This window comes from Cyphomyrmex costatus, unplaced genomic scaffold (genome assembly GCF_001594065.2).
Source record: "Cyphomyrmex costatus isolate MS0001 unplaced genomic scaffold, Ccosl1.0 scaffold123, whole genome shotgun sequence".
NCBI classification, from domain to species: domain Eukaryota; kingdom Metazoa; phylum Arthropoda; class Insecta; order Hymenoptera; family Formicidae; genus Cyphomyrmex; species Cyphomyrmex costatus.
Window position 1 is genome coordinate 5,300,378 of NW_017275207.1, and position 25,771 is coordinate 5,326,148.

The 25,771-nt window shown below is 36.3% G+C and overlaps 1 protein-coding gene across 3 annotated transcripts in view; it reads left to right on the forward strand.

Annotated features, from left to right (window-relative positions):
• Positions 1-25,771, forward strand: part of LOC108782320 (uncharacterized) — a 149,524-nt gene that overhangs the window by 117,597 nt on the left and 6,156 nt on the right. The window contains exon 1 of one of the 3 annotated variants that reach the window (XM_018550575.1): positions 12,091-12,916. The exons of 1 other annotated variant lie outside the window; for it this stretch is intronic. In XM_018550575.1, the coding sequence (XP_018406077.1) occupies positions 12,810-12,916 (107 nt within the window). In that variant the 5' untranslated portion in view covers positions 12,091-12,809. Of the gene's footprint in view, positions 1-12,090; positions 12,917-25,771 lie in introns of those variants that run through there. One more of the 3 variants, XM_018550577.1, reaches the window with a different exon arrangement.

The window sequence follows — 25,771 nt, forward strand, 5'->3', positions numbered from 1 at the left end:
TTCGATTACACGTTTCACGTGTCTGACATTAAATGGGAAACAAAAACTTGATTTAAAGGACTACTTTTTGATACTTTTTATGTATGCTCGTAAATTACGTTATTATACACTTTGAAGTTATGTTTTTAGCGAAATTCTGAAAATTACGTTAATGGGCCCCGACAAAAGAAAATTACATCTAATAATACTTTTACTTTTAAATGATGTTTGATGGGAGGAAGGGGAATAATGGATGGCAGCTGTGCGATCGAATTAAGTCAAATTACTGGAAACGTGGATTCGCGTCGGATAGCAGTTTCGTATTATAATATAAAAATATAATGATTATCGGTTTGGCAACGTTTTGTAATATGTGAAAAAAATACAGAGTGTGCTGTCGACATGATGACCTCGACAATTTAATTTAATCCGATCGCGTAGATGCTATATCTCAACGCGTCCATTAAGAACTTTTTTGTGCGCATCGCAGTCCCGCTGGAATCCGTTGGAGTTATTCACTATTATTTCACGAACATTTTTCCTGCTTGAAAAGGAAGCGGAAAACGTAAAGTCGGTACAGCGAACACGGCGAATGCGCGTTTGTGAATCTTCCATTAAACTAATTCTTAAACCTCAAAGAATCGGAAGAGAGAAAGAGAGTTCGGCACGCTGGTTCTCGCAAGCTTGATATTCCCCCGTCATTCGAGAACCCTTTTTTTTTTTTGTTTCTTCCTCGAGACCGAGGTCTAAATCTGCTTTACGGAGTTTCGTAATGTCGTTCAACTGGAGAAGAACTTTCGTGTATCAAGCGTGCAAACCGCAACCTTTTGCCCTTCTGACCTCGGATTTCCACCGCGCGCACGGGAGAGCTCCGCGTTACCCAAAATCAGTCCCAACGTTTGTTAACACTGGGAACTTCGCGGTGCGGATGCAGATTGCGTCGTTTCATCCCCGAGAGAAAGATCGAGAGAGATGCGCAATCGTGGTAGTTATTAAACTTTGAGACTGCAGAGAACTTTGCGAGAGAAAAAAAAAATTAGCAGAAAAAGAATGATTTTTTTTTTATTTTCTCGTCTCTCGATCTCAAAATAAATCGATCCACCTTTTTCCCTCATCGATGTAAATGACTTCAATTAGCTTGAACACACCGAACGAATTAAATATTTAATAATCCCAAGAAACATCTCAGATTAACCATATAGACGATTGCGTTGCACTGCAGGGTAAGAAGCTATAGGGGAACGGAATACCAACTTGACTTTGCACGTGTATTTCTGTAGAATTTACGCGTCTTCGTAAATAAACACGAGAAGGAACGGCTCGAGAACGGTGTCGATCGCAGTCGATGTTGCTCCGTTCGGTTTCTCGTCGGCGCTTTCTTATGACGGTCACGTGCGCCTTCGCTTTGTCCCTTCGAGAGAGTCTCGGGGGGTTCCCATTGGAGTCGAGGACGTCCTTCGGGATAGTCAAAGGCGGTGAGAGAAAGAGAACGAGTGTGGCTTTCGCGTTCCACGGTGACATGGAGCGAGTTGGCCGTGGCCGCAGAGGCACTATCGATATTGCGAGTTAAAACGTCGGATTACGAATTGCCGGGGCGAATTTAATCGCGGACCGGGTAGCCAATCGAGCTATCGACGTAATGCAAACGCGCGGGGACTCGCCCATGCACTCTTCAATTAGCTCACTTAATCGCAACCGTCCGCGCTCTCGCGCTGCGGTACATCGGCAGCGGAAAACACGCGCGGAATCCATCCGCGTACGCGGTCACATCGGCAGACATGTCGACGCCGCTACCGTTGACCGCGCGCGAGAAAGCAGACGACCTCGTAATTAGCGCGCGGTTTTCACGCCTAGAGATGGATATCCGCGGTATATCGACGTTACGAGGACATCGATACTTTCCGACGAAGAAGGTGACGCGTGTAATACGTGTTTTCGTGTCTAGAATAGACGATCAATCGGGAGATTTATACAAGAAATTATTGACAGTTCTTAAGACGCTCAAATTAGCAGCATCAAATTATTAATATCCTTTTAAGATTCTTATTTGACATCAAAATTATTAAATTGCTTGCCGATTTAACATGTATTATTATTATTCTTTAGTTCTGTTCGTGATTGTTTCAAGACTGAAAAAGATTTCACACCGCGGCTCTTTGTAGAATTGGATATGTATTATTTATAAATTTACTCTGGAATTTGAACGCTGAAATTCGCTTTGATTGACAATAGATTTATTTCTCTTGATTTATTCTCGTCTCGATTCTCGTCGGTCTAACACGAATTATAGGGAGATGTAATATTTTGTTTATAACGGTTTTTTTAATGTAAGTGTTACAACTTACTTTCGATCCCGTAATCTCCCTTAATTGTTAAAAATTTATACAGCCGGTTCTACCGTTAGATATATTTATTAATCGTCTGTTAAGCAAATAGATCGTTATTAATATGTTGCTTTCTCGCCTGGGGATATGCTGGGGAATACAAATATAGCCGTATCAGAATATCGATGTTGTTAACGGTTGCCCTGATAATATCGGACATCAAAAGTACCGCTCGGGGCAGAAGCATATATACGAATCGTATCAATAGGATCGACTCTACGATTCAATATCGACATTAATATTTAGAAGAAAAGAATGGTATCCTTGATATTGAAAGTAAAATTCTATTATACAATGTATATGAAATTGATGCCAGACGTTACCTCGTGTTTCTTCGCTATCGATTGTATTTCAATATTCGTATCGCCGTCAAAAATTCAAGATATTCGCTATTCGATGCGACATTAATGAAAAATTTTAGAATCTTGTAATAAAGTAGAGAGCGAATTAATTCGTCGCCGCGATATTAAAGGTACATTGCGAGTTAAGAGATTTTTCACGGAATGTGGAGAGCGCGGAGAAAAGTAGCTGGGAATAGTTACTATTCTCAGTAATTGACGGCGTAAAATCTTGAGTATTCCGAGGCGAGAAGCTGAGTTGTGCGGAGCGTAAAACTGGAGACTTACGTGCCCGCCGTCGTTCCCTCGTTCTTATCCCGCGTTTCGGGAAAGTCTCATTAAAATTTACTATTGTTTAAATTTCTCTGCTGCCTCGACTATTTCTTCCTACGGGACGGGCCTGGAAGGGCGTTACACTTGCGGCGTTACTCTCAATGACGCAAATAGTCCGCGCAGCGTCTCGCAATGTATTTATTTCTCCATGCCGTCACGTACGCGCGTTCAAGCGTCCGCGATTCATTTCACCGGGCGGATATTTCCTCAGTTCGTCAGGCATAATCCTACGCTCTCGTTTTCCTCCCCGTAAGAATGTTCAAGTTTCGGCCACGATACGTGCTTTTCATGGCAATCACGGTGCACTCGTACATCGTGGGCCGCCTCGTTCGCTTCGCACGCGTGATTCATTGTTCCCCGAGAGTGAGTGTGAGATTTGTAAAGGAGTGCGTTATATTCCGCATAAAAGTACGCGAAATTATTCACTGTCGAGATCCCGCCACACGTCTCTCGACCCCGCAAGTCCGAGTTGCCACGCGAAAAATGCTTCATTTGCATATCCCTTGTTAGCTCTCTTGATAACGCATGACGTAGAAAAATCTTTGCTTCCTATACATACGATCTTCACGATTCAAGATTGCGTTGTACGGGAAAGAGGTCTGTTACATTTCCGTTCGTTGTAAACTGTTTAGATAACTGGGGTGATATTTTTTATAATAAATTTCCGATGTCTTAAGACGCTCATTAGCATCATTCTTAAATTGATCGATTCAATTTGTGACTATTCCATCTTTACTTTTGGATTGCGTTTCAAGTCTAACAGCAATCGGCGCGTAATTTACAGAATAAAAAATGTATTTAAAATTTACATAGAAATATTACTAAACATTAAAATTCATGTCGACTGAATGAGGCTTCTCTTGCTTGTGTTACTCATATATTGGTTTATCTCTGCTTATTGTTGTTTAAATAAACGTTATACAATATAAATAATTATAAGAAAATGTTTTATGTATGATATTTGAAAAGAATTTATTGATTAGAGACAATTTTCTTCTTATTTTGTGCTTGGAAAGAAATAAAAATAGTTAATCAACGAACAACAAAAATGATTCTTATTTTATTTTTCATTTTACCCTTTTAACTTTTACATCACAAGTAAAATACTTCGGTCAAGCAGTTGAAGTCTTATGCGAACATTACGCATTCTTGATCTTACACGCGTAAGGAATTGCACGCATTGAACAAGCGGGAGAGATAACTGTAATTGCCATTTATATCGCCGCAAGAAAGTACACGGTCCTTTGTTCTCCTTCCGAAGTCGCTTCTGTGGATTCATGTATTCTACCAAACCGCTTTTACAAGCTTTACAGATTCGAATTTCCGACCGACAAAGGAACGTTTTACTGACGCATTTAACCTATTTCTGGGTGAGACGGTATTTCCAACGTTCAAGCTTTTCTGACCCGCACTGTCGACTGTCTTATCCGAGTGCGGTTTTATGCTCCTGTGCTAACGAGATGAATGTTCAAAAGCGCGAATGCCCAAGGCGAATGCTATCCTCCGAAAGAGGAAAAAAAATGCGTGTACGCGCGCTGTACTCATTTGATGTCGCTTTCATCATTTCGCTTTTTCTCTTTGAAAATATCCAATTTTCACTCGTAAATCCGGAAATTGAATTTCCGACGAAAAAACTCTGCGCATGGTCCTAATTATAAATTATTACGCTCGCATGGTTCGGTCGACGAATCATTGTTTTTAATGTTGTGCAGTACACGTGCACATCAGGGAATGTACCGTGTCGGCAGGTGTCATCGTATGTAAACGCATGTCTGTAATTTATCGATAATATTTCATTTAACCATATATGCGCAACCGGCGCTGCTGCCTTTTGCTGCGAATGTGTCCTGCCACGTCCCAAAAACGCAAAAACTGCGTTTTACCGCGTATACAAAATACGCTGAAGTTCTTGTCGCATCGAAAAATTATTCCGCCAATCGTCCGGTTGATTACAACTTTAGCAACCGGACTGTAACGCTTGAAGAATCGTTTTGTGGAATAACAGCTTTTCGCGAGACAAATGGATCGGACGATCGAGTTTAATTTGAACCATTTAAAAATTCAATATGCGCATTTTATTCGCGACCTTGATGTGTATTGTAAGAATGTTTCGACTTTGCATTACTAGCCAGATTACAAAAATATCAATTGAACAATCAGTCCAAAAGATTAATATCAGTCAAAATTATTTAAAAAATTTTAATAATATTAGTCCGTGAATACGCTTCAAAACCAATTGCAATAAACAAAACAATAAATAATTTGGTTTATAATGGTTTTATATGCAGCAAAATGACTATCGCTGCAGTTTTGGATCAATAACTTTTGAACGAGTAAGTGGTTCCACAAATGAACTTGTGTACGAACACGTATTATTTTCTATTAGTATTATGTATAAAATTTAATTTAATTCTTAATATTACTCTTCCTCAACAAATTTGTAAATATTACAAAACGTGATTTTATATAAGAATTAGAATAAACAAAAATGAAATGAAACTTTTTTAAATCAATAAAAAATTATGCTCAAATTTTTCACAGACGCTCAGACGTAACAATAAAACAATCTACGAAAGTTTAATATTTTTATTATTGTTGATGCGATAAGATTTTGCCAAAAGTTATTATTCCGTAGCAGAAATCTTATTTGAAATTTATTTCTAAGATTTTTATTTATCGAAAGAGAACGCAATCTCTCTTATTCGTCGCTCGAGTACCTATATGCGTGGACACATGTAACAGTGTTTCGTAAACGCCTCGCTGCGCGTTCATCGCTTCATGCCGGATGTTACGGAAGTAGAAATCCCATACATCCTGAGCCCGCGGGTTGCGATTCCTCGACGACGCGCAATTGAATCGTACTTTATGCACTCGGTCCTTGTTCCGCATCGTTCGCCTCGTAAAATTAATCGCCCTCTGTACCTACGGTGGCTCGCTGTACTTTTTACGATGTTCACGAAAGAAAATGGGAAAACAACAACAATGATTGTGCGCGGCGACGTGGGAAAAAGAGGAGGTGAATAAAATACTGTTTCTAGACGATAAGGATAAAAATGGACCGACCGCTCGTGGTACAACAGAGATTAATTACCAGATCCTGAAAGCTTTTACCGAGGAACGTCGAGGTTGCGTAATGAAGGAATCAGGCTATATTTCCATCAGGCTTGTTTAATTCTCGAGAATATAAATGACTTTGATGCGCGAATAATGAGGTACAAAATACAGCACGATATGAATCAAGAAGAATAAGTTTAACGAAGGATATTCTCGTTATCGTCGTTAGTAAAATTTTTCTCGAGTAAAACTTCAACGGAATGTGAATAATGAAATTTTATCATTTAATTTATTTAAAAAATTTTATTCACATTGTTAGTCCACATTTTTTATCCTTTTGTAATGCAAAAACAATTTTTTTTACGTACATATTTTAATTCAGAAAACTGATTCTGGATTCTAACAAAGAACTTATCTGGAATTAGGATTGAAGATAGACAAGTGATAATCCACTGTCTATATTCTGTCACTCTTAATGACACTTGTCGTTACATTGGTATAATAATATGGTAAAATAGCTGGGCAACAATAATATAATTATAACGAATTATCATTAAGAGTTACAGGAAAGGGACGGGGGTGGACCACATAAGTAAAGTTGTAAAACGCACTCTCGTTATCATTCGGCAATATGAATCATGTGTTCCGGCATAACCGCGAACTCTCTTTCTCTTCCGTTCTAATTTGTTGAGAGTATAAGGTCGCAAAATCTGCAATGTACAACATTATCTTGTATATTATCTACGTGCACATAGAGTCGCTAGAAATTGGATCGAGTCAATTAACATTAATTACTAACATGGCCGCTTCTTATCCTAACGTGGCGCGTTTCTTGACTTGAGTCGTTATCGCATCTAACTTTTCGAATCTCTCTCTCTCTCTCTCTCTCTCTCTCTCTCTCTCTCTCTCTCTCTCTCTCTCTCTCTCCGCGAGGAAATAAGTTTCCTGTTTTCCCGTTTTTCGCATCCAATTACCAACATCGAGAAATATATATTTTTCCAGATCGATTCTTATTGTGCGGAAATTTTCATCGCGCCTTCAATTCAATGATGATCTGATAATTTTTGCGTCTAATTGCCGACATTAAGAATTACTTTTCTAGATTAGTTCTGTATCGTTTATCGTGCCGAAATTCTCGTCGTGTTCCCGATTCAATGATGACGATTTTACAGTTGCGACTTTTCTTTTAAAAACGCGACGTCTCGTCGTAACTGCTTGCGAAGGGCTTGAGCGCATCTCTACTGCTGGCTAGTCGCGATTGCGCGCGCGCATACACATACCTACGTTCACAGCACGTGTTCAGCTCCAGAATCATGTGCATGCCCACTACCGCGCTCCGCGCGAATTTCGCTCGCAGTTGCATTTCGTGCGTCCTTGCAAACGGGTGTCTGCTCTCGCCTACGTTAGCTCGATCGCGTTCGCCGAGTTATTGTTAAACCGGGCTTCCCGTTCGAGCACTCGCCATTTGTCTTACGTCGTCGAATTTACGGCGAGATACGTGTCCGCTCTGCCGCGTCCGCGTTAAAAAGTACTTGCGCGTCCGCCTTGCTCGGAAAGTGGTGCGAATGCAATTTCGAAAATACTGTTAAACTCGACGTCAATATTCGTTTGCATCTCATTGAGCGCTGTGCTTGAAAGTCAGCACTGCTTTTGCGGCTAAAATGAGTTGTGCTCATTTTTCTTTCGGAAAGTTTTGAAGAATATCGAACATGAATTTATATAGTAAACAAAGTACCTTATATTTTCGTTAGCTTTCTCACTTTCTTTCATTTTTTGTATTTTGATTATATATAATTTGATAAATTTAATGCACACAAACCGGTGTACCTTTCCAAATTATTACATATGAGAATCATATATTATTTAAAAATTTCTTTCACAAAAAGTTATCTTCAACTAGGCTACGTGTAATCTTTGTATGCATCTTTAATCGTCTTTTTTGACGAATCGCTGATACTTTCCGATGGGGAAAACTTAAGAAACAAGATAAAATATTAAGTGTCAATGTTTGCGAGGAACATCCATTTTTCCTTTCTACGGAAAGATTTGCTAGCGGACTTTTATGTACGTATTTTTTCCCGAGCCGACACAACCTCCCTAGAGATATCATGTGCTCGTAGAGACGTGAAAGATAGTGGAGAAAAGAATAAATTCGCTCAAGCAGTGCTTGCGAATTTTTCTATCCCGTAACGGGAGTTTACAGTATAGCCTGAATCCACTCATATTAACATGTCATAAATATGCTAACGCGTTATAAATATTCAAAACGTGTACGTAATAAATACAATACCGCTAATACAGTACGGAGAAAGCACTCTAGGAAACCCATGTGTATGTGTGTGCTAATCACGGTTGTCAAGAGGGTAACAAAATATAAATTTAAATTCGAAAAGCTGCTGATTCCCGGAGAGCTTCTGATCACTGAACCTTTGTTGATATCTCAATCGATTTGTTATGCAAATTACAGCGATCGAATTACATGAAGGATGTACAAGTTTCGGAAGACTATCATAAACTATTCTCATAAAACATACATTATGAAAGGAACGATCAATAATATCATGAATGTTGCAAACGGGACAAAAGTGCTTTTGATCGATACGTTTATGAATTATTTCTACGTGCCTTCGGGAGGCCTTCCATGGCGAAAATTTTCGGAAACGTCGAGCAGGAGTGTAAGACAACGTCGCAGAATGCAGAGCAGATGAGTATAATTTTGATAGATTAGTGTATGAGAATTAGTGATTTTGGAGCACTAATAATGGAATCTTTTGAAAATACAACGTGTGATTGATTCATGCGCTTACTTTCAGACATGAAAAGATGTTTAGTCAAGAAATCGTTACGGGTATATGCTACTAAAAACTATAGGTGTGAATTTAACACCATAATGCATGATGGTGTTGATGTATACACACGCCAAAGGTTTTAAGTCTATATTATAGTGATGTTAATATTAATATTAACACAGTGAGAATGATATATTATACATACTGCATAGTGTTAATCCATGGCACACCTATATTTTTTAGAGTGCATAAGAGAGGAGTGGCAGTAGGAGAATGATTACGATGAATTTTTGTTGCATGACTCTCTAAATGTCATCAACCGATGTTTTGTCTTGGTTTGATAATAATCTTAAAGCTGTTTTTTTTTTTTTATTTCACAAGAAAGCAAGATATAGTTTTATGTATGTGTAATTTGAAAATTTATTTCTAGCAAAGTATAAAATAATAAAATTAATGAGGAAAAAGAATTATGAAATTGTGCAACAAATTCAGCATAATTCGTTGGAAAACTCTTTTCGCTGGTACTCTTCTCATGATCACATTAAATACATATAATGTTGCTAATAATAATTATTACTTAGAGTACAAAATGCAAATTATGAAAACCTGTATTGCGCGTTACATTTTCAAGAGATGTCTAAATAATTGTAATGAAGATATTTATCTTGTGTGTTACTAACAATGGACTTCCTACTTTTGTTTATAATTTGGCACAGCTACGTAGCTGTATAATTAACAAATTAACTCTTTGACGATCGACGCGAACATATCGCTAATTTTTTGAGCCGAACTGTTTGTAAGCGAATGGTGTTTTGGTGAATAGTCTACGCTATATTTTCCTTGTTGTAGACATAATTAATAGAAACTGATAAACAAATCTAATTGTAAGTTGAAACGATAGCAGTAAATCTGAAATTTATGCAATTATTGTTCAACTTCTTATTCTTTATAATTGAATTATAAAAAGATATAACTTATTATTATTGTTATAAATTATACTCATATTTTATCAATGAAATGTTGATCAAAATACATTAACAACAAAATTTAGCGATAAGAATTGACGTAAAAATATTTTCGAGACATTACATTTTACTAACGAAATGAATCTCGTATCTTATAAAAAAAAATTAATAAAGAATTTATTGATCATTTCCCTTCAATTTCACTTCTCGACTTTCAAATCTCGGTATAGGTAATTGTAATTTTAGCGTACTATTATCATTTTTTATTCTGCTTCGTTAATCGCTAATTAAGCGTTGGCCCGACAATACGTTCCACAATCTCGCCGCGATACTAACACGAATATGCATCTCACGCCACGCCTGTTTTGTGGCTCGCGGACGCTACAACAAAGGAAAGTGTAAATGGGAACTTACGAGCGCGATGGTGGGCTGATTTATTGCCGAATTGACTATTCATCTCCTTCACCAGAACCTCCGGTATAAGAACGCGGTCATTAGCCCGCGCCCAGCGCAGAAACCCCGTCGTCTGAGTTAACAGAATGAGAAAGAAAAAGAAAGAACGGAAAGATTGCTCCCGTCGGTTGTCAAAGAGTTAGCAACGGATTCGCAATCTGAAGATTCGAGAAGTGCAATCCAGTTAAACTCCTCTCTTATTCAAGCCGTATTAGAATCGTACTTGGAACGAAGCTTGAAAATCCCGGGATGAAATTAACGTTAAGCAGGCCTGGGTGTTGGTGATTCTATTTACGAGAAGGGCATTTTATTTTGTGTGCATGAAATAGAAAACGAAAGTCGCTCCCTAAATAGTGAATAACTTTAAGAACTCCCTTTCACGATTTGCAATTGTATAACATTCATACTGTTCAAGGGTTGAATGAGTATTACAGAGTTAATTATTATCATTTAAAATATGAACGTAGTCAGGTGAAAAGAAATGCATTAAGATGCACACAGCTGCAGGATTTTACGTTTTATTACTGACACGTAAATAAAAAATAAAAGAAAAGAACTGCATATTTCTATACATTTTTTGAATCTCTAATGATATTTTTTTTAATTTACTTTATTATGTATAAAATCTTTAATTAACATAAATATGATATTTTTCTTTATTAAAATTATATTTTTCAATGTTAGCTTAAAACAAACCTGAAATTAAATAAAGAACGCATTTTCTTTATAATTTTAACGTTAATATCATTTTTATTCTCGTAATTTATAAATTGTAATTTGAAAAAAAAGAACTCCAAAAAAATAATTTTCAATGATTGAAATATCTAGCATATGTGTATATTTATTGCAGTAGTAAATAAAAAAAAATCTGTTTATTTTTTCATATTAGCACAAAGTCTCTTTGGTATGAAATCATTTTTAATACGTTAATAACGTAAAATCCTGATGATTTTTAAATTCAATCTCTGGCTACGTTCCCTCTGATTGCAAAATAATTATTTAGGTTTTAATAATTTTCTGATGCACAATTTTCGCTTTATTTAAAAGTTATACAATCTAATTTGATTTGATAATTAAATTTGAATACAATAGTAAGTCTATATTTTTGTAAAAGCTTGCGATACAAAAATGTCCACTGTCGAGAGTGCATCAGAAGCTTTATCAGAAGGGTTAAAAGAAGTGCATCTCACTCGCCGAATTCCTCTCTGCGAACACGACGCGCACGACTCAAGGGAAGCACAAACCAACCGTCTAGCACAAAAAACGGGTTTCGGGAATGAGAGAACGGCCGTACAAAAGGATTAATTGGCACTAGGCCGTGAATACGGATCATCGTATACGCGTCACATATATCGTCTCACTCGCTTGCGTGCGAGTGGCGACGCGAGTCATCGATTGACGACCGTAAAAGCGAACGGCACTTGGCACGGGAATCTCTCGATGTTTAATTCTCGTTATCCGTCCTTTCATCTACTCTCGTTTCATGCCTCGTTCCTGTCTCTTTGCTTTTCATTTCTGCGGCAGCGATCGTATTAACTGTCGTTCAGTGGTGGATTTAGGCTTAAACCTGTGAGGCATATAACCACGATGGCATTATTTGATTAAGCCATACCTATATCTCTCGATTAAAATAAGGAAAACGACAGAAAAAAATTTCAAAAACCCATTCGAGAACAAATCTGAACGATTCAGCCAAAAATAAAAGTCTTATTTTGAGGAAAACAGAATATATTATTTTTATACTCGTAAATTATATTTGCGTTTTTTTAAAATACTTATTTCGATAGATAAATAAAGCGTTTATTATAATTCCAGGGCAAGCTCTCTAAGGACATATAAATTGATATTTAAGTCACTTTTTATACACTCGGATTTGCAGTGGATATGCTTTCTGTTTAGTAACATAAGTCCACACAAGCACCATTCTGTCTTTCTTGACAGTGAGTAACAAATGGTAAGAAAGATAGAACGACGCTCGTGTCGTCAAATGAAAAGCGCCCAGTGTTCTTAAATAAGATCTCTCTCTTTTTATTTTGTATATATTGTGAGTAAATCTGAATAATTATTCAACTTGACTTATGTCACACAAGAGGACGTCGTTAGAGTTTCGGATTCGAGAATGAAGTAAACGCGGGTGCATAAATCCACCGCTGATTTTTTTCAGCCTGTCCCCGCGATTGTGTGTAATATTGCTCGGTGTACACACTGTTACGCGCGGACGCGTAATCCAAGAACCTCAGGGTCCTTTGCTGCGACAAAATTTTCTCCCCCTTGAATGATCGTGCGATCGTCTTCGTGGCGGAGGTGAAGCACTCGGCGGAGATGCTCGTATATGGCGCGCCCTTTGTGAACGAAATATTGTCCCGATCGTCGACGCATTCTCGCGCCGTAGAGGGTGCCCGTGAGGTCGAGGTCGACGCGCTCTGATAATAAATGATGTTTTATCTGTCGAGCGATGCCCGGCGGATATAGCATAGCCCGACGGAGGGAGGGACGAGGAGGGAGAGAATTGTAATGCGACGAGGCGTCAATCTGCTTTTTCGTTCGCGCAGGGTGCGACAAATCATGTCGAGGCACCGTCTCGCCGCTAACACGAGTACTGAAGAAGGTAAATCCCAGCGGTACGCTCACGCGAATTTTACGCATGCATTCACACGTATATATAAGGGCTACATCACTCCCCGTGGATGAAATCTTTGCGTGCGTCATTCGGATTAGATGCTTTTTATACAAAAATCTCTTTCGACGCTATGCATTTCTTCACATCCGTTGTAATCTTCACTATCTTCAGCTGGCTAGCTAAATTAAGAAATAATCCAAAACAAAGTCTATATTTAAAATGAAATAAACGTCTACTTTTTTAATGAATCGCTAATATTTTAGCGTTTTTTGTTAAAAAGAATATGATTCTATACTGATCAAAGATTTCATAAATATAGCTTGTGTGTAACATCTGTCTGAACATTCTGTATCGTAATCATATTATGATCACGATATATAGCAGGGTCAGATAAATGGGCTCGGAGATTGAATCGGATTAGAGATGGACGTAGAGAAAGTTCAATGATCGGGTAAGAGTAACGGTCTTCTGTTGACCGCGGAAGAGATTTACTAAAACGCGGATAAAAATTATTAAATAAATTATATTATAATAAAAAAGGATTCCACGAACGTGAGATTTTAATTTAAAAAATAAAATTTAATTTAATCTAATATAAAATAAGATTTTATCTTATTATACGAAGAAAATAAATATACGAATGCGCGATAAATTTTCTCAGAGGTAAATCTGCAAAAAAAAAAAAAGAAATATATGCGTTCCGGTATTATTAATAACATTTATCAAATAGCACAATGAGAATATCACTGCTTTGGCAGAGAAGATATCTATTTTTCCAAGATATATGTAGTCAACGTCGAATGGTCGAGTGTCCTTTTTGCAATCGTTGAGCGATATCGACAAACGTTCCTCTCGTAACTTACGAGCACTCGACTCAATAAAAACGCAAGCCATTCTCTTTTTTATATTTTTTCCCGGGGACGATATAACGCCGATGTGGACGATGTTTCCCCCCCACGTCTCCCGCCGCTGCTGTTAATTCGCCAATCGCTGAAAGCGAGCATCATAATTTCCGTTACCGAGCGCTCCGCCCGCAACGATATTTCTTCTGTGTTTCCTTTGTCCGCCATGGCGCGTGCGACAAAGGACGCGATAATTGCAAAGCCCTGTATGCGGTCGAACCGATCGTTTTCGCGTGTGTTTCGCGAACAAACGACAATGCGTGGAGCTGCGGTGGATATTGTTGCGAGCGGCGCTTAATTTCTGCGGTAGCATGAACGACTGGCCGCGCTCTTATTTTCCGCGGGTTGAATGCGGGGAGTTTAATTTCCGATCGCTGGAAAAATGGTCTGCTTTAAGCTGACTAACGACGTTTTTGTTATCACGAGTCATGGTACAGTTTGTTAAGACCCAAACGATTTCTGTATATTCTTTTCTATATATTTTATAAACAAATCTTACTTATTTTAAAGTCTGGTATAAACTATAAATTAACATACAAAAAGAAGCTTGAATCGCATTTATAAAATAATCCCAACTTATTATTAGTGTAAGACTGTTCCATAACATTTGCAAACGCGATTTCAAAAATCTCTCTTAATTTATATTTTAATTTATATTTTACCCCAATTTTCCAATTACATAAAATGTATTCAAGGGATATATATATATACGCAGATTATTCGGATCTGAACAAATTATGCCTTGATTCGTGATAACAAAATATTCGTATATATATGTATCGTTAAAATACAAATCCCGTTGCTGGATCTCAACGTGTAGCAGCAAGTAGCTAATTTACCGGCCTTTCACAAAATCATTCGTACTTGTTGCCGCACGTTGCGGAACATACGAATCCGATTCCGCCCGTAAACTGACAAGAAGTTACACACATCAGGTATGATTACGGATCTAGAACCGCAAATTAAACATTGATTAGTTCAGCGATAGCGTTGTGCTGCGCTAGCAATGCTCGCACAACGGTCACGTGCTCTCCTACAACTAGTTACACCAACTCTCCTGGTTAGTTAACTCTTCTTACTGTCTGGAGCAATCGTAAGGGATATTGTCGGTGGCGCGAGATAAGGCGATTACAGTTGAAGGATCTAAAGAACCAGAGGTGTTGCCATTACGCGGCAGGGAGAAAGAAGATAGTTAGAAGGGGCGGGTATACTTACAAAATTTATTTGTTTGTTTGTTAGATACTGCATGTACTTCCTCTGTAAGCAAACTCGATATTTCCGGATAAATAAATAAATAAATAAATAATTAGATTTCGCTCGTTTTTTGCAATGCAAAGTATACAGAAAAACGGCCTAAATCGAGCGGTAATAAGATTTTTCAATTAATAAATTTCTAGTGTACAATATATTACTAAAAGACATAAAATGAAAATATAAAAAGTGTATAAAGGTATAAAAATATCGAACGTTTCGGAACTCACAGGTCCTTCTTCAGCGGTTCATAAAAATGTTTCGATGTCAGCGAGATAAACGTAAAATAAATAAATATTATTCAGCTAATGGAAATATCTCGTCCTTTCATGATTTTACCGAAGCTTCGGATGTATTATACAGGACACCTCAAAGTTCAGGTTCAATCGCAAATTAAAGAGTCCGATTCTTAATCTTCTATTTCATATTTTTACTTTCTTGTCTGCAATTTGGATCTTTTTGTCCAATCTAAGATTTTTAACTGACTGTTCTAGACTTTAGAAAAATACAGAAAAATTCAGAGTTATCTTTTAACATCTTTATTACCAATTTGTAGTTTACTCGATTATCTCAGAAGGAGAAACCGAACTTTGCTCTTGTTTATTTCAGAGTGAATTTTACTTATGCCAAAGAAGATCCAGATTACAAACGGAGGGTTACAATTTAAATTCTTTTCCTTCCCATTTTATACGTGAAACAAAAAGTTCAACCGCAAGGCTTCACGCTATTAATTACCGATTTAGTCGAGATCACGCCGGTATCACGAAACGTAGCGAAGCTTTATTTCGACGAGTTAGTTCATTCGCACGCTTGTCTTCGTGTATAATTAATTCTTCTTTATGTGTGCATTGCTTTTTCTCCTCTGTTTTTTTTTCCCCTATACTTGTGAGAGTACTGACCAACGACACGCGAACGAGCAATTTGCGCGTTAGGCCGCGCCTTTATCGCGTTCTGGCTAATAACCCTTTAATATGCCCCTTGCAATCAGGCATCGGTCCATATTAAACGTACTACGAGCCATCGAAATGACTCGGTAAATTATCCACAGAGCCCTTGCTCGCGCCGGCGGCCAGCAACTCGCACACACTGCTAATTACGACGATCGTGCACGCACGGGACGATTAATTAGACAAATTAATTTAGTAAACTGTTAAGAGCGTACGCGCGCCGGTCCCACCGATTGGTGCGATGCGGGAAATGTCATCTATCATAACGCATTAATTAATGAAGTCGATATTAGGTTCCCTTCTGTAAATTAATAAACAAGTCGATCGACTGTCCCGAAAGCGAGTAATAGCAATAACGATAACACACACAACACATAGAACTGTATATATATCTCTTTTTTATCTAATTAAATTGATATTCTACTTTAATAATTTGGTAATTTATTTCGTTCGTTTATTTCATTATTGGAAACAGCGAGGACGTTCGCAACGTCACGTTTATCCCGGTATCACAATCATCTCGACTAATTCTACACCGAAGGTGTACGTATACCTATAACCGGAGGTCGATATTATGACAAGGTGTTATTGATTTCTGTTGATTGTACATAAGCAGGATATAATTGGCCGAGATTCAAACACAGCCTAAATGGCAGCTGAAATGTATTACCGCATTGTAATGAAAATTGGTCATTGCGTAGATCGACGTGTGGTCACTTGCAATAGGATCACAGGATTTGTTAACAATGTTCTGTCTGACATTATTTAGCAAATCCTGTTAATACCATGTTGATTTGTTTATTGAGAGAACGTGAATTAATTACTTTTTGAAAATTAGTCCTCTCTCTCTCTCTCTTGCTCTTTCCAGAAAATACATTAGTGACACGCACTTATTTTAATTACATGAATAATTACATTAATTTGTACCTTGATAGCAATAAATTCTTTTTGATAAGGAACCATAAAAAAGAAAAATAATTACAATAAAATTGTAAGCTCTAAATTTTATTATACAAAATAAAAGAACAGTTTTATTTTTTCGGTATAAGAAAAATGTATTCACGTCATCATTTTTGTGGCAGGTCTCATAAATTCGTTTATACAGATTTTAACCTGTGGCATCGCAACTATAGTTTAAAGAAATCGTGAATATGATGTTTTTTGTGCATTGCTTTTTCGATACTCGGTACATGTGTTCGCCTACATGTGTGTGTGTGTGTGGTGAAACAATGGATAACGCGTGCCGTAGGCCATATCGGTGAAAAGCCAATCTCATTGGTTCCATTGTTTCGGTTAGTGTTCGTAGATACGGGTGCATGCGCTATTGTTCGATCGCCTGATATTTGTAAAAGGGTTAACATGGAGTTAGGGCAGATCCTAACCCGATTGTTTGTCCGCTCATTTAACGGTTGGTAGGGTTCGGGGAGGGAGAGGAGGGTGCGAAACCCAGACGGGACGTGACCGTCCGCAAAGGTAACGCAGGTGAATAAGCAACGCATATGGCAGGAACCGGATATGAGTCTAATCCCGGTCGCCACGCGTGATAAGTCAAGCCGTCGTGGTGGTGACCGCCTTCTTTTGTGCCCGTCGGCGTCACCTCGTAGCGACAGTGTGCTTAGAGTGCGTTTGTATATATTTATATCTCAAAAATTGAGCTCAATCAAATTTCGCGGAATTTAGATCGCCATGCTGCAAGAGTCATCTCTATATACGGAAAAAAAACAATTTTGCTGAAGTACAAATTTAGTTGGATACAGATCTGAAAATCATTTTATCAAACCATCAAGATAATTATGTGGGATCTTAAGCACGAGATGAGCAATGCGGAAAAAATTTTGACATTCTAAAAATTACATTGTATTTTGAGCGTTCTACATAATTATTTTGATGATCTAACAGAAGTATTTTTAATTCTGTATTTGGCTAAATTTTTGGATACTTCAACAAAACTTTCTTTCTCGTGTGTGTACTAAAAAAAATATATTTTCTAATTATTTATAAGTATGTATATATATTTATAATAATAATAAAATTATATATATAATAAAAGTTATAATTTTATATTCTATACATAAATGCACTATGAAGAAAAGCAGAGCGACGATGGAATAAATTCGATTGAATGCTGTATCAAAATTACGGTATATAGGCAAAGTTTGCAAGTTCCTTGACTTTCTCTCAATTTCCCCGGAGCTTTCTAGGTGTTTTAGCTCTTACAATCTTTTAAGCTTATAGCACAGCTCTCGCTTTCTCCTCCACGTTTGATGTGAGGAACGTCGATCGTTAATTCAGTACCTAAATTAAGATCGTCTCATTCATTTATTAGAGCCCGCATAGTGCAAACGCACCTTTACGGTTTCGTGAACGGTGTCTATACAGACCAGACAGCACCGTAAGTGGACCGTACTTGTCGTTTCCGGCGGGCGGATCCGTTAAAGCTAAAATGCACTTCGGTACGCTGCACGACGGTGACCACATTTCTACCCTTTACGAGGTTTATCCTTTATACCAGATTTCTACCCTTTAATCTTACGGGACGCGTTAGTCGAATGCTGAGGCCTTTATGGTGTCTTATACATGGTACCTATGAAGAACATTCGCGCACTTTTCATTTACGATCTCTTTGACAAATTATCAAAAATGACGATTTAATTCTTGGTGGAATGAAAGACCATTTTAAGTTTAATTTTCTGTCTATTCTATCTATAATATTAATCCAGTTCTCGATTATTGAATATTATTATATTAATATTGTTGTAATATATTGATGTATAATAATAAATAAATCCAGAAAAAGTATCTTTTAGAGTGGATTTTTTACGTCTTATAAGTTAGCCGAGTTAGCGGAAAGTGAGCAGAATCGATTTTAACTAACATTTTTATTTATTGCTCATTTGTTGCTAATAAGTTGTCAAAGAAAAAAATGTGTTACTCTATTAGTTGTTTCTTTTTTTTAAATAATGTTCCGCTAACTTAATCTTTCTTTAGTGGAACTATTTATTTTTATTTAAAAAAAAAGCTAATAAAGCAACAAAAATTTTTTTTTTAGCAACTTGTTAGCAACAAATAAAAATGTTAGTTAAAATCAATTCCGCTAACTTATAAGACGTGGATTTTTTACTTCATTTTTTAATTCTTTACTTTTTAATTGATCGTTCTTTTGGATATCTCAATTATCTCACTATACAGTTTTGTTTTGATTAGCTTCTAATAATCGATTTTTAGAGTGATATGTCTTCTGCGGTTTCTTTGATTACTTACCTTACTGTAGTATTTGCTCTTAACTGACTTACTGGTAATATTGGTAAATTGACTCAACTGATATTTACTCTTGCTAATAGCGAGGTACTAATAATTCAACTACAACTGTAGAGTGAATGTCCCTTTGATATCACAATGTTGTTTTGTTTGAAACTTCAAAATCATCATTGAGGTAATTTCATTTTGGATCTTGTACATGTTTTCATTATCTCGATGTTTGCTGCAAACAGCGTGTTATTGTCCTGAAGTTATTTGGTTTATTATTAAGTTACTTAGTTGTATTGTTGAAAATGAAGCGACTATATTTTTATTTTTAAAAATGTCCAAAAAATGTACACATAAAGAAAACTTCTTCGAAGAAAAAGAAAGAAGAGCCGGAGTGTAGCAATTATAATAATTATGTGAAAATTAATATGGTAATATCATGAACATCAATAAAATGTATAGTTTTTTAGATGCTTCGTGTGAGTTTTATAGTCACCAGGAAAGGTATATAATTGCATTATAGGTATTATTGCGAAATGATTCATAGGCGGCAGAGAGAGTGACGTATGGCTGACTTTACGTGAAGATAAATTTACATCCTGTCCTACGTACAGACATCATGCAACGTGTCTTGTAACACAGGCGTATCTGTCCTATAAAATCTCGTAACCGTTGCAGACACATTTGGCAGATGCTATCATTTCCGGACGATAGGGTGGTCGGAATTACGCCAATTTTGGGCAGACCAACGCGGCGACGCCATATATCGGAGCGACAGCTGCTTATTTTCACGATATGCGTATGGAGGGAGGACGAGGCTCTTGGTAGTAGAAGTTATATTTCACCCTTGAGAAATTACGTTATTATGTTACTGATGTGAAAAGTTACGATTTTCGGCTTCACCAATGTTCTTCGCTTCCGTTTCCATTCCATTCCGCATAATGCAGGGAGTCGAAGCGCGTACTTCATCTGCGTTATTACGGCTTAAATTTTTCTACGTTTCTAACGAGAGCAGAATGCATTCTGAAGGAGCGTAACGAATGATATTACACTCTAATCCCTTCCACAGCGGAGAAACGTTTCCCTCTTACGGAGGGTTTTCTAAAAGCTATTTTACCGTTGAGATTGTAATGACTTTGGTTATTTACTTGCTCCCAGAGTTATTATAAAAGAAAAATAAATCAAGATCAATATTATTATAACTAAACAAACAAAATTGCACGATGAAATTGTGCAGAAATACTTCGATCTTTCAAAAAAGCTGAAATTTTACAAACATAAAGATTTTTTTATCTACTTTTATAAAATATTTTTATATTTTTTATTTTTATAAAATTGATAATATTTCTTGTTTTTTAATGAATTTATGATAGTGTACAAAACTTCAAGAAACACTCTTCTACATATACATTCACACATGTCGAATGCAATATCCACCTGCGTGACGTATGCCAAATGTAATTACACCTGCTTAGTTAAAAGATAAATGACAAGAATTTTTTATGACTATGCGACCAAACATCTTTACGTTATATACAATATCGAAGCATGCCAAGCTGCCATCTTCGTCTTCACCACTACCTGTCGTTCTAATAAATTTTACCGCTGTGTAACGTTGCCACGTTATCGGCAGATAGTCCTGGTTATGAATCGTAGCAATTCACGAAGGCCTCTTTGTCAAACTTCCTCGTTCCTTGCGCAAATTCAATTTCCCTGATCGCAAGTATGAATTACAGGTCTGCAGCGTATTACTGCAAGATCGCTAGCGTGCTGAATTATTACATAGATTTATTAAGAGTACATCAGTTGGTGTGCTCGAATTTTCCTGGTCTCATAAAACCGTCTCACACGCGAGCTATCACGATACTTGGAATTTTTCTTACGCATGAAAATGCATGCAACGAGGAAATGCTTCCTTTTTTAAACTACACAAAATTAATCCTTTTGTTGTAGTTTATTTAAAAAAATGTGTATCATAAAAATGAATATTTTGTAATCAAAATACGAAAAAATATTGTATTATTACAGGCACAGATACTAAATAAATAAAGTTTTAATTCTTTATGTTTTGTTCATTTATTCCTTGTGCAAAATTTCTCAAATAAGATTAACGAATTCAATGCTATTAACTTTTATTTGATACACAATATATTACTCCGTAATATTTTTATCTTTAATGTCTTTAATTAACCATTCAATTTTTTAAAATAATGTTTGAATAAATTTCCATACAATTGGCCTGTCATTTCCATACAATTGCACAGGATATCACGTTACTTTCATTATATTCTTCGAATCACAGTAATTGACCTTCTTTAGTAAATTATAACTAAAAAGTCATTGATCTATATTCTCTTGGAAACAATTCTTCCGAGTCGCTCAAGCGAAATATATTGTATTGCAAAATATAAAATTAGAAATAAAATTAGAGACATGCACTTTATATATTATGTAATTTTACATATTCTCAAGATTATTTTAAGTGATAATTTTAACGTGCGCTCACATCAACGTAGAATATGACAGACATGGTACATGATATCGAATATCTACCAAAGTTTACGGTATCGCGAAAGGAAAATTTAGCTCGATGTCACGTATTCGATAACACGGGTTATACCGCTCCAATATTTACAAAATCTCGACAGTAGTTAATGGTTATTGAGCATAGAAGTCTTCCTTCAAAGAACTAAGCTATCTCAACGAAGATTATCCAGGATGGAGAGATAAATCACTAGAGAGGTTTCCGCAAACACGAGAGAGATATTTCTAGAGACGAGTCGGTATTACTTGAATGGAATATAACTTAATTAGCGTACTAATCCCCATTTAAGCTCATTACTTGGTCGGCAGTTTATTTCGCAAGTTTTCCGAAAGTTTTCTCTTCCGCAACATGGAATAGTACTTCTGCAAATGCGAATACAAAAATACACGGTAAAAGTCGTTTAAAATAAATGCTCTGTTAATTTTACTGTTGATCTTGGTAATATATATCGTTATATGTTTTTTTATTGTAAAAATGTTTGGATATTTTCAGTTTTCCAGATCCATCGATCGGAACTTACCAAGTTGATATATGTATGTAGGTATATCGTCCGAGGGTATAACGTTATCGAAAACATCCGTTATAGCTTTAACAGAGTAATAATCGAAGATTGCGGTCTTCTAACGTACACCTGCATCTGCTACTCGTATCTGCAAATATTCGAGTCGGAGTTATAATTTAGCAATCCGCTATTTACGTTTGATATATCACGTGTAAACGGCATGCATCTGTTTTTTGATTTACAAAAAAATTCATATAGCATGAAATTACGTAATTGTATGTATTTAATCAGGAAAATTAATTAAGTTTAAAATAACACATAATCGGAAACATAGGTTAAAAGTAAATTAATGTAAATTTAAAAAAAAGTTATTATGATGTGCGTCTTATAACATTAATTAATTAATGAAGGCAATTACAGCACATGATGGAATCAATTTTATTTAATATAGTTTAACAAAATGTAATTTTTTACATAGATATAATTTTTTGCTACTTAACGAATTGCAGCCATGTATAAACGCAGCACGTTACGTTAATTTTCAAGTTATATTAATACAGACGATACGTTGTACAGATTATTTGAGAGATATTTTTTAGATTTATTTTTTTCTATTTTTTTATATTCTGATTGCACATCATTTACATTTATATATATTTCTCGATATTTTTTTTTCATAATTCCATTTTTACTTTATTTGTACTTTATTCGTTTCGCATTTATCTAATTTATAAGCGAATAGTCTCAATTTGAAGATCAGGTTTGTTTACACGGCTCATATTGTCTAAAAATTAATGATCCGTTCAATTGCGAAAACGTCTGTTCGGCAATTCGATGACGACCTAAACGGCAATATGCGGTTTCACGGTACTCTCCACGGTTGACGCCACCTGACTGTAATTCCTGTCGAGCATTATCCGCGCTCCCGGAGCGTCCGGTATTTCTGCGGTGTGTCTACGTGTACGCACGTCCACGTATCGCGCGTCGTGCGTGTGGATTCGCGCGCACAATGTCCACCTGGCCGCAGCACACAATCGATATGTGTGTGTACGTGCGTATGTGCATACCTTTCTATGTATACATATACGCGGCATGTGAAATACCACGTACGGAATATTTACCAGAATCCACCTCAGATGTTTGGAGCCCTCAGGGCGACGTATCGCGAGACCTGCCCCATACAATGACCAACTCGAATTAATCCGTCAGAAAAGCTCGACTGGTCTGTCATATTCATCAGTGACAGAGATTGCGGTTGATACTTGCTTTTGGGAATGGGATGAATGTATTTTTTGCTTAAAGGAAAAACATGCTTTGATTCTATCTCTTTTGTTGTTAATTATCTGGAGACAGTACAATGTTTGAAACTGATGAGTCTTGTGTGTTTTTCTGGTAATACTTTAATTATAAGTTTAATTAAGAGATGATGAGATTTCTTGTTATTGTAATAACGAGTATAATAATAAAATATATAGAAGAGAAATAAAATGTCACTAACAGAAATAAATATGTAGTTAATATTTTTTAAGCAATGTTTTTTCAAACAAAAAAAAAAAAAAGAGATTATTGTTCAGATTAAAGTTTTACAATTTGTCCCTAATTATTCGGTTATTTTAATGTCTACTAGCAGACCACAATGGGTTAATAGTTCTCTGTGCAGTTAATTATCATGGAATCGCTAATTATCACGTTCACTGTTGGGAGCTGAATAACCTAGAGATAACTAAAGTCATAAGAGAGAGATAACAAAAAGTGCAAAGTCTAAAATAAAATATTTGCTTTTTAAACATATTATATTATCACTTCTGTGCATTATAAATTTTCAATCAACCGTAATAATCAATCATAATAAATAACCGTCAATAAGTAATTTGGATATCAATAAATTTTGCAAGAATCCTAATATTTTTTAATTGGTAATAATAATCGACACAATCAATCCACATATACATTTTAATAACGAGTATCCGACTACGCGAGAATACGAGTAATGAATAATAAATAATAATTTATAATAAATAATAATTAAATTTTACATATTAATTTCTCGTAACATATACTTGGAGTAATAACCGTGATAACATTTGTGGCTCATGTCGATCGCAATATCTCGCAGTCCTCGGTCATCCTTCAGGTTGCCTCGCGCGGATATTGCGTTTTGCTATTTTATTATTTCAGTATTTTTACCCGCGACGGAAACGCATTTATATCGCAGCGGTGGTTTCGCTCTCGGGGTTACCTGGTGGAAACGTGTGTCTTTCCTATCGTACGCACCGCGGGGGTTTTCGGTCCCCGGTTCTCTCACGCAGGTTACCCTGCGATCGATGCCCTCCGAGAGGGAAAACGTCAAATTCACGCGGCATGACTCAGCCAGACGACTCATGCATAATTTATCCGGACTTAATTAGTCAGAGGTTAGAGAGAGAGAGAGAGAGAGAGAGAGAGAGAGAGAGAGAGAGAGAGAGAGAGAGAAAGCTAACGGGAAAAATGCTTTCCATAAATACATTCGCAGCTTTCCAAACATTATCACTTTTGTGCATTATAAATTTTCAGCTGACCGTAATAATCAGCCATAATAAATAATAGCCATCAATAAATTTGACAACCACAATCCCAATATTTTTTATTGGAAATAATAATCGACAATCGATTTATCATCGCTGTTAAGTAAATCGCATATATAAATTCGTATAAATGATTTAGCCTCTCTCCGCTTGTTATGTAGATTACGTGCGTTAATAGTTTCGCAGTCTTCCTCCGATTTCTCTCTGTTCGATTAGAATGAATGCGTAACGACCGGGAATGACTTTAACAAGGAAACTTTCGCAACTGTCTCTCTTTGAGCTCACGGAGCTCCAGGTGTATATCGTGAAGTAGCTTACGACGAGAGACGTGTACTTTCTTCTTCGCATTCCGACTATAGTACAGTCTTAGAGGATGAAACTAAGGGTGAAACTATAAATGAACGTTTGACAGAAGTTTCACGTTGAAAGCGCTTTGTAATATTACGCATTTAGATTTTTCAAGTTATAAATTGTAAATTGTAAGACAATCTTAATTTTCTTCCTGAACTATTCGTGAAATTTACATCTATATACTCATGGAAGAACGAAAATTCAAGTTAACTTTACGAAAAGCTGTTTTATTACAAGAATAATCTCCATTAAAATTTACATTTTTTTTCTTACATAAATTATATTAAACTATATTTAAAAAAGTCGTAAAAAAACAAAAAAAAAGGAATAATTACAAAAGTTTGTAATTGTAAAAGTATTTTGTCATAATTCCATGACGTCTGAGGAAATAATATACTATTTTCTGCCTAATTTGTTAGTTTAAATTTCCTCAGAAAACTTTGCCCTACAAGGGAACTTAAAACAGACATTAGAAAAATGTTATTACAAAATGGTAACAACATAAATAATATCAATTTTTACGCAGAAATTAAAATTTTATGTTTATG